The 16,767-nt window shown below is 43.7% G+C and overlaps 1 protein-coding gene and 1 pseudogene across 1 annotated transcript; one reads left to right on the forward strand and one right to left on the reverse strand.

Annotated features, from left to right (window-relative positions):
- The first annotated feature begins 2,899 nt into the window (after positions 1 to 2,899).
- LOC125514370 (outer envelope pore protein 16-3, chloroplastic/mitochondrial-like) lies at positions 2,900 to 10,063 on the forward strand. Its single transcript, XM_048679679.1, has 3 exons — positions 2,900 to 3,074; positions 3,262 to 3,583; positions 9,658 to 10,063. Exons 2-3 carry the CDS (start codon positions 3,280 to 3,282, stop codon positions 9,804 to 9,806), a joined length of 453 nt encoding a protein of 150 aa, XP_048535636.1. The 5' UTR covers positions 2,900 to 3,074; positions 3,262 to 3,279; the 3' UTR covers positions 9,807 to 10,063.
- Positions 10,064 to 12,589: 2,526 nt separating this feature from the next.
- Positions 12,590 to 14,179, reverse strand: LOC125512433 (annotated as a pseudogene).
- Between the last annotated feature and the right edge of the window lie 2,588 nt (positions 14,180 to 16,767).

The following is a 16,767-nucleotide window of genomic DNA, read 5'->3' on the forward strand; positions in this document are numbered from 1 at the left end:
CATCGTTTTATCCTTTGTGGAAACAATACAAATACGTGTCTTGTCCCTTTCTGTCACCGAGATATAGAATGCCGCAAGATTGAACCAACTACTATGCACCACTCCTCGAAGAATTACCATCAATCTTGGCGAGAGAAGACAAATAAATCAGAAAAGCATACATAGCTACTCAATTACACATCAAAGAAACTTCAAAAGATTCAATTGTATTCAATGAAAAATATGATCATAGATCCACAATTCATCCAATCCCAACAAACACACCAAAAGAATTACATCAGATTGATCGCAGAAGAGATCCTTGTATTGAAGATCCAAAAGAGTGAGAGAAAAACCATCTAGCTACTACTATGGCCCCGTAGGTCCTGAAAGAACTACTCACACATCATTATGGAGTCAAGAAGGCTGATGAAGAGGCCTCTCATGGTGGCTTCCCCCTCCGACAGAGCACCGAAATAGGGTTCCAAATGGGATCGTTTCGGTATAGAGGCTTACGACAGCGATAAAATTCTCTCATCTGTCTCTCTCAGGGTTTCAGGAATTATGGAATTTATAGGTGGAGGAATTAGGTCAAACAGAGTAGCAGGGGGGGCCCACAAGCCTAGATGGCGCGATCACCCCCTGGTCATGCCACCTGCCCTTGTGGCTAGCTTTTGGGTCCTCTTGTGGCATCCCAAAGCTTCTAGGGTCCTTCGTTTTCTAGAAAAATCGTCAAAAGTCGGCATCGTACTTCTTGGACCTTCCTAGATATTGTTTTTCTGCGAAACCAAAAAACAAGCAAAAAATACAAACTAGCACTGGGCACTAAATTAATAGGTTAGTCTAGAAAAATAATATAAATTAATATAAAAATCATATAAAAGTGATAATATAATAGCATTAAACAATAAAAAAGGATAGATATGTCTGAGATGTATCACACGTGCATGCCGATAAGCTCGTAGATAAGCTTCAGCGACGTACCGGTGTCGCTACTCTCCACCTTGTGCCCCACCCTCAGGGAAGCCATCGACCAACATCGGGGCCGCTTGATGACGGAGGAGGGCAGAACCAATGTTCACCTCCGATAACCCCCTATGGCGAGATATACTATAAGAGGAGCACGGACGTCGGCTTCAACACCACAAGGGTACACGCTACCGGACCGCTTCAACGCCGTGATGCGATGTTGTTGGGAAACGTAGTAGAAAACAAAAAAAATCACACCTACGCACAACCAGGATCAATATGAAGACGCATAAAAGGTTGTGATCATGATCATGTAGTTGATCATGATCAATATGAAGAGAAACACCTTAGAACTGGCCACATTCAAGCGAGTTGCGATTATGAGCACCGAGGCCACTGTCAACAAGGGTGGGAAGGAGGGTAAGAGACAACATAGATGGGATGCACATGGACCCATTGAGGTCTTCAGTCACGATTATTCTGTTAGGGATGTTGGGTATATTTTTCCCGTTTCAACGCACGGGCTTTTTTTGCTAGTGCTACTAAAGGGAGATGGTCAACTACATCATATGCTCTACAAAATGAACGCAACAACAACGCCACATATAATTATTTTCTTTGTTCAATTGCTCCTCAAATCATGCCTCAAGAGGAAGTGAAGCCCGCATTCAGAACACCTCGCCAATACTTCTATGCAGGCCAGATGAGAATGAAAGTTTGAAGGCTCATTTTTATTCCACCATCAAGTTAATTTCAATTATGGGATTGTGCCTAAATGGGGACCAACAGATTAGACTTGAGGGCCCACTTTTCGCTCCACAATTTGCCGAGAAAGTAATTTGTGACAAAGCTGTTTGATCTAGATTCAGATAGGTCATATAGCTTTGTCATCACCTCTGCGGCCGTCCTCCGGCGGCTCCCCTCCGCCGATGACCTTGGTTTGTCGGTGGTGAGGGGGGTCGCCGGATTCACGCGTGTGGGTAGTTTCAGACCAAAGTAGCTTAGTTTTTTAGGTTGTTCATTGTCTTGGCTTCGACGACGGCGATAGTGGCGCTGAATAAAATTTCTTCATATCCTACTCCGATGAGGCGATTGGTCCTATGGTTGGGGATGGATCTGGAATTCAGCATGTTCAAGCAAGGATGATGTGACGGCGACGACATCCTTGTGGTGGACCTATGTCCTCAGGCTTCGCCGTTGCGACGACGTCCACTCTAGCACTGGCGCAAAGATTGGGAGGTAGTCCAGGAGTGGATGCAGATTGTGGTCTGCATCGACGACATCTGAAAGATGGTGGATCATGTGCTGGGTTCATGGTACAAGGATGACAGGTATGGTTTCCTCCTCTGACGTCTTAGTCATGTGGGGATGCCGGATCTGGAGTTCGATGACGTATCCGGGGTGTTGCTCCGGTCTGATTCGTTCAACGGTAATGGTTTTGTCTTTGGCGAGCCACCTTGGAGGTCCGCAAAGCCGTTTATCAGCGATGGAGCCGCGTCGACCCCGGGTATGGAGGTGATCCGTCATTATTCCCTTTGATGACTGCTTTGGTGGTGCCAAAGGCAGGTGACGGGTGTTGGTGTCAACCTTAGAGGTTTCTCCGGTCTTGTTTGTAATTTTACTTCTTGGTTGTTGTTCCTTTATGCAAAGACTAGCGTTCTATTATTTGTTCAGTTTTGTCAGGTCGGTATGTACATGATTTGTATTATGATCCTTATGTTATAAGTGAGACACGTATACCATGCAAAAAAAAGATAGGAGACATTTCTCGAGATAGTCTCAGTACTTGGTTTAAATTCGAATTTTGGAACCGGAGATCTAAAGAAACAATTTTTTTTATCCAAACAGGGCTTTGGAAGCCCATGAGAGGTGTCGTACATGGTGAAATGGTGGGCCTAGCGACCGGGCCTAAACCCTGACGCGAACGGCGCGGGCGAGCGAGCATCGCCGATCCGAGGCGGCCACTGCGCCCGTCTCACTCTCTCTCTCACCCGCACTCCCACCGTCCCACGACGCGATCCCCTCTCCCGTTTCCACCCCCCAACTCCTCCTCCCTTCCGCCCGAGAAATCCCAACCATTTCTCCGCCTCCGCCTCGGCACGCGGCCGCCGGCACACGCTGCGCAGGTAAGCCCCAGCCCTCCCTCCCCACTACGCGCACCTCTCAGACCGGGACGCCCGCAGCTCGCGTCGCTCGGGCCTCCTATCAAATCGAGCAGACCGCGCTCTCCTTCTGCCAGATCTCGATCTCGCGCTAGGGTTCCTCGGCTCACGAGCTCGAGCGGGCGTTAATTTTTTCATGTTGCTCTCGCAGGGAGTGGGAAAGGGCGCGATGGAGGATGACTCGCCGGCGACGAAGACGGTGAAGGGCGCCGTGACGGGCCTGGCCGCGGGCACCATCTGGGGCACCATCGTCGCCACCTGGTACGACGTGCCCCGGGTGGAGCGCCACGTCGCGCTCCCGGGCCTCGTCCGGACGCTCAAGATGTGCGGCAGCTACGGGGTCACTTTCGCCGCCGTCGGAGGGCTCTACATCGGCGTGGAGCAGATTGTGCTGAGCCAGCGCAAGAAGCGCGACTTCGTCAACGGGGCCATCGGCGCCTTCGTCTCCGGCGCCACCGTCTATGGCTACAGAGGTTAGATACAGGCTCTCGCCGTCCTCCAAAGTTGCGCGTGCAACTTGGTTTATATATCCTGCCAACTGATCACACGTTGAGATTTGCATTCTCTAATGGATAGTGATAAACTGGGGGGTTGCGTTATTTCTCTGTGTTTCTGGTCAGTATTCAATGCAGTCATGTGGGTATCAACCTGCATTGTGTTCGAATGGTACTGATTATGTTAATAAGATGATCTATTTTGCACGAACTGGGTTCTGTTAGATCGGTAAGTTTAGTTATATTTTGAGGGATTATCATTGACGAAAGGTGTCATAAGAAGATATGCACTATGATTGGTTGATTGAATGACATTGCTTGTTCTCAGACAATCACTGCCATCAGATCATAGGTTCAAATCACTCAAACTTTGCCCATTTTGAAATGCAGTTCAGCTGTAAGTACTTGTTCCTATTGCAGCTTGATGAGATGATTTTCGCTAGGTCCTTGTATCAATGAAAGTTTTATTTCCACGCATAATAATAGAAGTTTGTTGGTAAACCTGAATAAACTGATGAGCCTTATACTTATATAGTTCAATCAGATGTTTGTTACAATCTTAAATATCTTGAATGTGTTCCTCCTTTTTAAATGATACTTGGAGAATCACATTAAATGAAAGAGTGATTAGCTTATTTAAGGAACAGTTACTTAGATATCTCATATCTGGAGCATTTTGGATTGGCCCATCCTAATATTGGATGATGGCATAGTTTATGCTCCTATATGTAGTTGGCTTCTGGTGACTACACAGTAAGAGCTATTGTGTGGACAGATACGGGTCAGACATGTATAATGAATTTCACAATTCACATTAGACTTGCCATGTTTTCGTAAAATGGGTTCCCTGGCTTAGCTCTTGTCGTATTAAGCTAAAGGCCTAAACAGTTTTATTCTAACTGGGGATGGTAAGCTAAGACTCACCGAGAATAGTGTTTGAATCCAATTTTGATATGTAGTATTTTTGGAGTTCGTGGGTACTATGGCTTCCAGAGATATATGTTATTAACAAATTCCAGAGGTTTACGAAATCATAGCATTGTAAATACTAATGATATTTAATGATTTTTGAAGTGTGCTGAATAGCTTTAAAAAAAACTGAAGTTAAGCCTCCAAAGTCCAGTACATCTCTTGATGGTCATGTTTGCATCCACTTCAGTTTTATGTTCTTTTTTCTTCATAAATAAACCTAAAGCACAGGAAAAGGAAGCATATCATATTCCCTGTGTTAGATATATTTATTATATTTAACTCGAAAAAGTATGTGGGTACAACTAACTGTATGATAACTTATGCGCTCGGTTTTGTGTACAGACCTTTATCGATATTGAAGTTATTATGAAAACTTAAAACTTGAATGTAGATATTGTTGTGGAACATGGGCTTTTAAACAACAGATTGTTATCTTAGCTACACTCTTAGACATAACACTATACTCCCTCTGTAAAGAAATATAAGAGCGTTTAGATCACTATATATTTCTTTACGGAGGGAGTACTAATTCCTGCAACTACCAAACACATTGGACTTGTCTCAATACTGTGAAAAAACTGTGGTTCTCATAAATACCTTGAAAGTGTTCCTCCTTTTGTAATGATATTGGAGAACCACACTAAATTAAAGTATGATTCTCCTGTTTGAGGAACAGTTACTTAGATATGTCAGATCTGGAGCATTTTGGATTGATCCATCCTAATACTGGGTGATGGCATAGTTTATGCTCTAAACGCTCCTATATTTCTTTACGGAGGGAGTACCAATTGCTGCAACTACCAAACACATTGGACTTGTCTCAATACTGTGAAAAAACTGTGGTTCTCATGAATACCTTGAAAGTGTTCCTCCTTTTGTAATGATATTGGAGAACCACACTAAATTAAAGTATGATTGTCCTGTTTGAGGAACAGTTACTTAGATATGTCAGATCTGGAGCATTTTGGATTGATCCATCCTAATATTGGGTGATGGCATAGTTTATGCTCCTATAGTCATTGGCTTCTGGTGACTACGCAGTAAGAGTTATTGTGTGGACAGATACGGGTCAGACATGTATACTGTATTTCACAATTCACATTAGACTTATCATGTTTCCACAAAATGGCTTGAAAGTGTTCCTCCCTTTGTAATGATATTGGAGAACCACACTAAATTAAAGTATGATTCTCCTGTTTGAGGAACAGTTACTTAGATATGTCAGATCTGGAGCATTTTGGATTGATCCATCCTAATACTGGGTGATGGCATAGTTTATGCTCTAAACGCTCCTATATTTCTTTACGGAGGGAGTACCAATTGCTGCAACTACCAAACACATTGGACTTGTCTCAATACTGTGAAAAAACTGTGGTTCTCATGAATACCTTGAAAGTGTTCCTCCTTTTGTAATGATATTGGAGAACCACACTAAATTAAAGTATGATTGTCCTGTTTGAGGAACAGTTACTTAGATATGTCAGATCTGGAGCATTTTGGATTGATCCATCCTAATATTGGGTGATGGCATAGTTTATGCTCCTATAGTCATTGGCTTCTGGTGACTACGCAGTAAGAGTTATTGTGTGGACAGATACGGGTCAGACATGTATACTGTATTTCACAATTCACATTAGACTTATCATGTTTCCACAAAATGGCTTGAAAGTGTTCCTCCCTTTGTAATGATATTGGAGAACCACACTAAATTAAAGTATGATTCTCCTGTTTGAGGAACAGTTACTTAGATATGTCAGATCTGGAGCATTTTGGATTGATCCATCCTAATACTGGGTGATGGCATAGTTTATGCTCTAAACGCTCCTATATTTCTTTACGGAGGGAGTACCAATTGCTGCAACTACCAAACACATTGGACTTGTCTCAATACTGTGAAAAAACTGTGGTTCTCATGAATACCTTGAAAGTGTTCCTCCTTTTGTAATGATATTGGAGAACCACACTAAATTAAAGTATGATTGTCCTGTTTGAGGAACAGTTACTTAGATATGTCAGATCTGGAGCATTTTGGATTGATCCATCCTAATATTGGGTGATGGCATAGTTTATGCTCCTATAGTCATTGGCTTCTGGTGACTACGCAGTAAGAGTTATTGTGTGGACAGATACGGGTCAGACATGTATACTGTATTTCACAATTCACATTAGACTTATCATGTTTCCACAAAATGGCTTGAAAGTGTTCCTCCCTTTGTAATGATATTGGAGAACCACACTAAATTAAAGTATGATTCTCCTGTTTGAGGAACAGTTACTTAGATATGTCAGATCTGGAGCATTTTGGATTGATCCATCCTAATACTGGGTGATGGCATAGTTTATGCTCTAAACGCTCCTATATTTCTTTACGGAGGGAGTACCAATTGCTGCAACTACCAAACACATTGGACTTGTCTCAATACTGTGAAAAAACTGTGGTTCTCATGAATACCTTGAAAGTGTTCCTCCTTTTGTAATGATATTGGAGAACCACACTAAATTAAAGTATGATTGTCCTGTTTGAGGAACAGTTACTTAGATATGTCAGATCTGGAGCATTTTGGATTGATCCATCCTAATATTGGGTGATGGCATAGTTTATGCTCCTATAGTCATTGGCTTCTGGTGACTACGCAGTAAGAGTTATTGTGTGGACAGATACGGGTCAGACATGTATACTGTATTTCACAATTCACATTAGACTTATCATGTTTCCACAAAATGGCTTGAAAGTGTTCCTCCCTTTGTAATGATATTGGAGAACCACACTAAATTAAAGTATGATTCTCCTGTTTGAGGAACAGTTACTTAGATATGTCAGATCTGGAGCATTTTGGATTGATCCATCCTAATACTGGGTGATGGCATAGTTTATGCTCTAAACGCTCCTATATTTCTTTACGGAGGGAGTACCAATTGCTGCAACTACCAAACACATTGGACTTGTCTCAATACTGTGAAAAAACTGTGGTTCTCATGAATACCTTGAAAGTGTTCCTCCTTTTGTAATGATATTGGAGAACCACACTAAATTAAAGTATGATTGTCCTGTTTGAGGAACAGTTACTTAGATATGTCAGATCTGGAGCATTTTGGATTGATCCATCCTAATATTGGGTGATGGCATAGTTTATGCTCCTATAGTCATTGGCTTCTGGTGACTACGCAGTAAGAGTTATTGTGTGGACAGATACGGGTCAGACATGTATACTGTATTTCACAATTCACATTAGACTTATCATGTTTCCACAAAATGGCTTGAAAGTGTTCCTCCCTTTGTAATGATATTGGAGAACCACACTAAATTAAAGTATGATTCTCCTGTTTGAGGAACAGTTACTTAGATATGTCAGATCTGGAGCATTTTGGATTGACCCATCCTAATATTGGGTGATGGCATAGTTTATGCTCCTATAGTCATTGGCTTCTGGTGACTACGCAGTAAGAGTTATTGCGTGGACAGATACGGGTCAGACATGTATACTGCATTTCACAATTCACATTAGACTTGTCATGTTTCCGCAAAATGGCTTCCCTTGCTTAGCTCTGGTTGTATTAAGCTCAATACTTAAAAATATTTTCCTAACCAGGGATGGTGACCTAAGATTAACCAAGAATAGTATTTGAATCCAGTCTTGATAAGTTATATTTTTGGAGTTTTTGGATACTATGAGTTCCAGAGATATGCCATGGACGAACCATGACTAGGTTTCAAGATCTTCTGGGTTTCAAGTCTAGCCTACCTCAACTTGTTTGGAACTGAAAGGCTTTGTTGTTGTTGTTGTTGTTGTTGTTGTTGTTGCCGGGTTCCAGAGATATATGTTATAGAAAAATTCGAGGTGTTTGGATACAACAAACTCCAGAGTTTTATGATATCATAGTGTGGTAAATACTAATAATATTTAAATATTCTTGGAAGTCTGCTAAACTGAAGTCAAGGGTACAAAATTGAGTACGTTTCTGGATGATCATGTCTGCATCCACTTCAGTTTTATCTCCCTCTTTTCTTCAGAAATTAACCTAAAGACCCGAAGAAGGAAGCAGATCATATTCCTACGTTAGATATATTTTATTATATTTAACTATAAAAAAACATTTCTGCGTACAACTAGCTAGATGATGACTTGTGGACATGGTTTTACCACTGCGCCAGGCCCGCCCTCCTTATTGTTATAACTTGAATGTAGATATTGTTGTTGAGCATGTGCTTTTAATCAGAGTAACAACAGATAGTTGACCTTCCTACACTTTGGACATAACACTATTACTAAATACTGCAACTATCAAACACATTGATCCTGTCTCAATACTATAAAAAAATTGGTTCTCATAAACTGTTGTATTTCATGGGAAACTGATCAATGATCATTGTTTATGAATATTGAGATTTTTAAGTACTGAATCATCCAAAGAGGGCCTGTGCCTTTTTACCTAACGATCAAGGTGCCGCAATGATGTTTTTTTACAACTAGGTGCAGCAATGATGTTAATAAGCCATTTGCCTTTTAATGAATCTGAATTAGATAGGGCTAAACTAGATCTTATCCTCTGGCAGCCTATTAGACTCATGGAATCGGTTTGAATCATGAGATCATTATTTATGTATGTTTGCCATGCCATAGAATAACACTGTCCTAGTGGCATGTATGGAGCACGAAAAAAACTAACAGAGTCCAACTCTGGTGTTATGTAGCATGTTGCATGGCTCCTGATTAATCTGCATAATATCACGGATTCTATTTATGCAACTTGAAGAACCCAAGTGCTATTATTCCAGATCATGCATGTGGGCATCAGAAATATGAATCCAGTTACCGCTAAAGATCCCTTGCAGAATTTTGATATTGGATCCAGTGACAAATAGTCATCTAGGATATCCCAGTCAGATAGATCATATTCCACAAACTGTCAACATTATTCCAATCAGTCACCACTGCATGTGAATCCACTAGTCTAAGTCTTGGTATGTGCCCCATCATGTTAGTTTCATGATCATGTCGACAACCTCTTTATTAGTGTAATTATATTCATATGCACAAGTATTATTGTCTAGGAAGACTTCTAACTGTGCCAATTGACAGGAAAGAGCATTAAGTCTGCCCTCATTGGTGGTTCTAGCCTGGCATTCACATCTGCCATCCTGGACGTTGGTGGTAATACTACCAGAGTGGACAATGGCAAAGCGTACCATGCATACACAACGGAAAAGAAGCCCGAGCCTGCGCATTGACCAAGGTTGTTTACTTGTAGCACAAATCATGCAAACCAGCTCGGTGAATTTTTGAGCTGATGCGTGCTGTTATGTCTGTTTTGCTGATGCACCTAGTTCCTTTGCAAAGCTGTAGTAACTTGTTTTGCTCGAGGGCAATACAACAGACCTGGAATAAATATCTTGTTTTATTTTGCTTCATCATTGGTTATGATAATAATCACATGTGACACAATATTGTTACCCCAACCCTTGATTGAAGTTGCGGTTTTACGAAATTTGTTCTATTGCTTCAAGCATCAAACAAAGAGTCAGAAAGTCTCTAGTTGCTGAACTATGTTGTGTTGGAACTTTATGATGATTTTACGTCCAGCTTGGGTAATACATCATACTTTGATAGCTTGATGATCTGTTGGGAAAACCTTATAAAAGCTGTAGTATCAGCGTTTTGCGTAGTATTTTTTTTCTTCAGAATTCTTGCAGTCCACATTTGACTACACCAGTAATAGGATAGTTGTATGCTTAGTAAATTCATGGCACCAGTGGTACAACGAACTGGGCTGCGGAATAAGAACACCTGTACTTGGGTTGATGAACCCCCTAGCTATCTTGTGTGTAATCTTTGTGTAATCTCGTGAGCGATGTAACTATTACTCCCTCTGTAAAGAAATATAAAAGCGTTTAGATCACTAAAGATACATGCTTTCCCACAAAAAAAAAATATGTGTAAAGAAACAAGCTGGGGCTGCCTTTAACAAACGCACCTTGTCCAACCCCTTCAATTCTGGATTTCGTCTGCTCCATCCTTTGCCATTTCTCGGAGGATCTCTTATCATTCACTGATTTTCTTATCTGATTCTTTTTAAGAAAATTTCTCGCAAGATGGACGTCAATGTGACTGGCAAACTAGTTACCCATTTAGCAAAGAAGCCTGGTCCTTGGTTCTGTTGTTGTTCAGGGTTAGACATCAAAGGCTTTGCATTTGCAGCAGGCCTATTGTAGTTGTAAGGGCCTCCATCTCTAATGGCGTACCCCAAATCGCTCGCAAATGTCTGAACCATTTTTTACCATTCAATGCGATGCGCGTACCTCGGCAGACACGTCTGCGTGTAAATTAAGTAGCTAAGGTCTAGTGAACCTATTTAAACAAGGATATGTTGATCCTTCTCTGTCGACTTTCCCACTAGAAACCCAAAAAGGCCAACTCTACATACGTCGGTAGACACGCCCACGTGTAAATTAAGTAGCTAAGGTCTAGTGAACCTATTTAAACAAGGATGTGTTGATCATTCTCTGTCGACTTTTCCACCAAAAACCCCCAAAACTCAACTCTGCCTTACGTAAAAGAAATTAGTACGATTCACTTCTGGATTTGATATTACTGCTTATACCAGGTGTTGGATATACACAAACATTTTGTAATATTAGTAAGAGGAGGAAGGGTTAAGTATCTTTGAACTCGGTGTGAGATATCGCATTATTTGAGCTGGATGCAGTCACTGTAAAGAATCATCAACAAGGACGTTCTCGTGCGTTGTAGATTCTTGTTCAAGACTTGTATCATTTGATGGTGCCATGTGAATCAAGCAACAAGGAGAAGGACCCAATAACAAAAATTTCATAAAGGGACTAGAGTAGACTACCACGAGACAAAAGATCTTCTTTCTAAAAAGATACGATGCTTGCAAATGTCTAAACCATTTTTTGCCATCCAACGTGATGCGACATATGTCCGAAGACACGTCCGCGCATCTGAATTTTCGCAAACCAAAAGCAAAATTGTCCGCGCATCTGAATTTTCGCAAACCAAAAGCAAAATTGTGGGATGTTTGCGAGAGTCCGGATGTCCGCTTGACCAACCAAAAGCCACCATGCACCCCACGCCACAACCCCTCTCTCCTCTCCGTCTGAGTTGGATGGCTGAAGGCCGCCGCTGTTTGGTGAAAGGCCATTGCTAGTTTTTTTTTAAGTTATTAGAGGCAGACATTTGAGATATAGGGTTGGATGGCGACTTCCGTATTCAGGTCCGTGAACGCGTCAGTTTAGTGTGCCTGATTTACGACATGACTTGGAGATACTCTAATCTTCTCAAAATGAAAACTACCGCGAGGATGTCTGGTGCCGAAGCAAAAACGTATTACAATTTTGGTAACTTTTGACTTGAAAAAAAAGCCGTCGGAACATATCAACGTGAGAACTAGTATCGAAAATCTCATCGTGATGAATTTTATGATGACAACGGATTTTGAATCAGATCGATGATTAGGCCATAAACCATCTTGAATCTCGAATTTAGATGAAATCTTTTACTGACATCAGTATTTTTGCCTCATATGCGTACATGCACACTTAATAATTTCGAGAATGCACCTACTAGGAACAGAATCATTGCTTGCAATAAAAATTTGATCGAGGATCAGCCTCACCCTTCTTGTGCTTGGATACGCAAGAAAAATAAATCGTTCCGTACCCTGATAGAAAAAGTAAAGTTCACCGGATATCTCGTTCCAAAAAGAGAAGGAATCTGATAGCGCTCGAAGGTCAGGTACGCGCTAACGCGCACATGGCAAATCGAACATTTTCGATGGCAAGTTTAGTGGCGCGAGGATGACAACTTTAGTTAGCAAGTATGACAACTTCGTTCTTCAGTTTATTTTTAATAGAAATAGAAAATTGCAGTGTGTGTCAACTAACTTGCTATCCTTGCGTCATTAGAATTATCATCGAAAACATTCGATTCGCCATGTGCTCGTACCTGACGTCAGGTACTTATCATTTTCGAAAGAGAATACAACCACACAAGGTAAAGCAGCCTAGGGCAAGTATTATTGTACATCATCACGGGGACACATGAAGATACTACAAGTTTTTTCATGGCAAATGGCTACGAAACAAGCCCTACCCAGCCCAAACAACAACCGAAGAAGAAGCCAGCACGAGGTGAAAAAACAACCGACGACATGTCACGTAGGTGGTAGCGACAACACGGGCGACAGAACTACGATGACGTCAGACGATTGAGTAAATACAGTAGAGTAGTTATTTCTCAGTCGACTGAGCCTAAGGCACTCCCAACAGGTAATCATACATGTAGGTAGATGGATGGGATTACTTGGTGGGATCATGGCGGCTAGAACTTGTTGCTGTACCAGAAGACTCCCTTGCGATCCTCGGGCTGGACGTAGATGCACTCCTTGGCCGAGCGCCATGTGGCCCTGGCGAGGGGGTTCGATTCGAACTGGTAGTACTCGCCGAGGACGGGCTTGATCGCCTTGGTGGCCTCCATGGCGTGGTAGTGCGGTATGCTGGAGAAGAGGTGGTGCGCGACGTGCGTGTCCGTGGTGTTGTGGAACACGCGGTTGAGGACGCCCAGGTCGCGGTCCATGGTGGCGAGCGCCCCGCGCAGCCAGTCCCACTCCGTCGAGTCGTAGTGCGGCAGCGCCGGGTGGGTGTGAGCCAGGTAGGTGATCACGACCAGCCACGCGTTCACGATCAGCAGCGGCACCCCGTAGAGCCGCACCACCCACCAGAACCCGAAGGCCGACGCGAGCTTCAGCAGGGCCAAGGAGACGGCCAGCACGCCGGCGTCCGAGATGAAAACCTGCGCGCGCTCCAGCTCGCTGTACATCGGGCCGTAGGGGTCGTAGTGGCAGACGAAGCGCGGGTACGGGCGGCCGGAGGTGTTGAGCGCCAGGTACATCGGCCACCCGAGGGTGAGCTGCACGGCGATGTACCCCAGACGCCCCACGGGGTTGTTGTAGATGTAGGGGGTGTACCACGGCAGCGCCTCCTTCTTCTTCGGGACGTACACCTCGTCGTGCTCCAGCGAGCCGGTGTTGGCGTGGTGGCGGCGGTGGCTGTACTTCCACGAGAAGTAGGGGACGAGGAGCCATGAGTGGAGCACCAGGCCGACGATGTTGTCGAGCAGCAGGTAGTCGGAGAAGGCGTGGTGGCCGCACTCGTGGGCGAGCACCCAGACGCCGGTCATGACGCAGCCCTGCGTGGCCCAGTAGAGCGGCCAGGCGCCCAGCTGTTGAATGGTCGGGAGTGCCGGGATCCAGACCAGCGCGGCGTACAGGAGGGACGCGATCATGGCGAGGTCGTAGACCACATAGGAGAAGGACTTGATCACCGAGCGCTGGAAGCAGTGAGGCGGGATTGCCTGATCTGGGCCAGCGTGAACGGCGGCTTGTCCGTCGGCGCGCGCTGGGAGATCTCACCGGCGCCGGCGCGGCCGAGCAGCTACTGCTTCTCCCGCTCCTTCTCCGTCATCCTGCCTCCGGCACCCATGATGCTGCTGACAAGTGACAACAACAGAAGGCCCTGGTGATCAGACAGTGTGTATGAAGGTATATATATATCATTCAAGAACGAAGATATATTCTGCCTCGTGTGTATATCTGTTTTTCAAACGAGGCTGCGCTGAATCTGCCTTGCCAAAAACAAATAAGTAGTGTCTGTTTGACACTCAACCAAAATTCAGTTCAGGTTCAGTCAAATGAGGCTGCGGTAAACTTGGACTCTTTCATTCATGACAACACATGGCATTCATTGGGCTGAACTTGGATAGTTAACCGATTGACAAGCTAAGTAAAAAAAAAGAACTGAAACTGTAATTCAAGTCTTTTCATTTGAAATTCAACCAAAAATACAACTGCTTGAACACTGTAGGTCATATATGTCATCAATGTAAAAGAGAGCTTGGAATCCAATATGAAAGACATGCATCACCCACGAGCCACGATGTTGCAAAACAAAAATCCTAAACTGACTGGAAAATTCAGACTGGAAAGATCAACAGGTACAGAGAAAGCACTGCGCTAGTCACCATACGCCACAGGAGAGACAGCCACACCGCTGCTGCTCCATGGTACCCAAGCCCGCTGTCTCTGCCTGTGCAACAGATACCGGTGTAGATCCTGCCGCGATGATGACCGTCGTGCCGTTCCTTGGACCATGAGCCCATCGATTCACCTTGTTTATTCCGCAGGCACTGAACTGTATCGCAGAGTTTTGTTTTATGGGTTGCAGTATAGTCTAATTCATGGACTCATTCGATGTAAAAATAATAATTAATGGACTTATTTGGCGCAATTTGCGGGGCTCACCTTCATCACCAACACTTGTATGATCTGGAAGAGGTGGGCTCCCCCCAAGTGCAATTTCTTTGGCTGGTTAATTCTTCAAAACCAAGTCTGGACGGCGGATCGCCTGGCTCGGCGGGGATGGCCAAATTGCGACCTTTGCCCCCTCTGCAAGCAAGTTCAAGAGTCCGTGGCCCACCTCCTTTTCCAATGTCGATTCTCGGTTAGAGTCTGGAATGAGATTTCCGCTTGGTTTGGCATTTACTCATTTACCTGTTATTGAGATGAGATAATTGATTTTTTTTGCCAAATGTGCTATCAATGAGCGTAAAATTATGAACAACCTGTGTACTATTTGTTCTAGCCGCTAGGTGCCCAATGGTTACGGGTACCCGTCGGGTATGGGTATGGGTAAAGTTTCATACCCATAGGTATGGGTATGAGTAGAATTTTGTACCCACTGACTATACGGGTATGGGTATGGTACTGCTCTACCCTGCCCATACCCTTCCCATTGCATCCTTACGCCTACCTTGGAGTCTACCGTCGTTGCTCCCAGCGTCTTCCTTGCCCAAGTATCGTCCGCCCCTGCAGATGTCATTCATGGTGGACACCACTCCAGAAAAGTGTTTGATATAATGCCATAACCAAACTGTTGACAATTGTTTCCTTATACTTTGAAGGGAACATGATGGATTCAGACATGTAGTACTTCTACGACAACTTCATTGATTTGTCCTCGTCGGATGAGGATGAATATGAGCATGAAACAACGATGATGAGGGCTGTCCTTGCAAACACGAAGCATCGAAGGATCATGTTCTCAATTTCAAGGGATCAATTAAGGGACACCGAGTGTTGAATCAAAATAGGTCACATGGGCATTTGATGTTGATGGACGGCTACTTTATTCCCAATGCCCTATTCGCAGACTATTTTTGCTAGCATTTTTAGATGCGGCAAAATGTTTTTGACCGCCTCTACGATGGTGTTTGAGCTTTTGATCACTACTTCATCGTGAAGAAGGACACCATTGGAACCATTGGCTTCTCTGGTTATCAGAAGTGCACGACCACATTGAGGATACTTCTCTGGATGTCTGAAAGCACATGGGGACATGCCATAGTCAGGTTTGTTGCCGCGGTGGTCAAGGTGTTTGGACTGCAGTACTTGAGAGACCCAACTACCGCAGACATCGAACAGCTCGGGAACTCTCAGAAGCAAGAGGGTGTCCAGGTATGCTCGGATCCCTTGATTGCATGCACATGAAATGGAAGAACTACCAATATATATATTAAGGAAGGGCAATATCAAGGTCATGTTAAAAAGCCTACCATCATTTGGGTCACACAATGACATCAACTTGTTGCAGCAGTCTCCATTATTTGCTAGGTTGACCGCAGTACACGCTCCTCTGTGCAACTATACCATGAATGGTCATGACTATAACATGGACTACTATTAGATTGATGGTATATATCCTCCATGGACGACTTTTATCAAGACCATCTTTGAGCCAAATACACAAAAAGATTTCACTTTGTCCAAAGACAAGAAGGAGCTAGAAAGGATGTGGAGGGGCATTTGGAGTGCTCCAAACCCATTTTACATTTGTTCATGAACCCTAAAAGGGTCCGCAGCCGCATCCGCGAACGTTTAATTTGTCCAATTTGAGATGCCCGTTAGAAATGCCCTTACAATTACGACTTTACGAGTATGTGCTCCTTGCGTTGCCCAACCGTCCATCTCAAGTGGACCGTACGATCCACCTATCGGGTGTGGTAGCGACCAAAACTCATTTCCTTTGACCTCATCTTGACTGATTGCGCGAGATTTAAAAAATAACCTTTTTATCTCGCGAAACGTTAGCTCGGAAGGGTGGCAATTGCAAATGTTTT

The sequence above is a fragment of the Triticum urartu genome, chromosome 6 (genome assembly GCF_003073215.2).
Source record: "Triticum urartu cultivar G1812 chromosome 6, Tu2.1, whole genome shotgun sequence".
NCBI classification, from domain to species: Eukaryota; Viridiplantae; Streptophyta; class Magnoliopsida; order Poales; family Poaceae; genus Triticum; species Triticum urartu.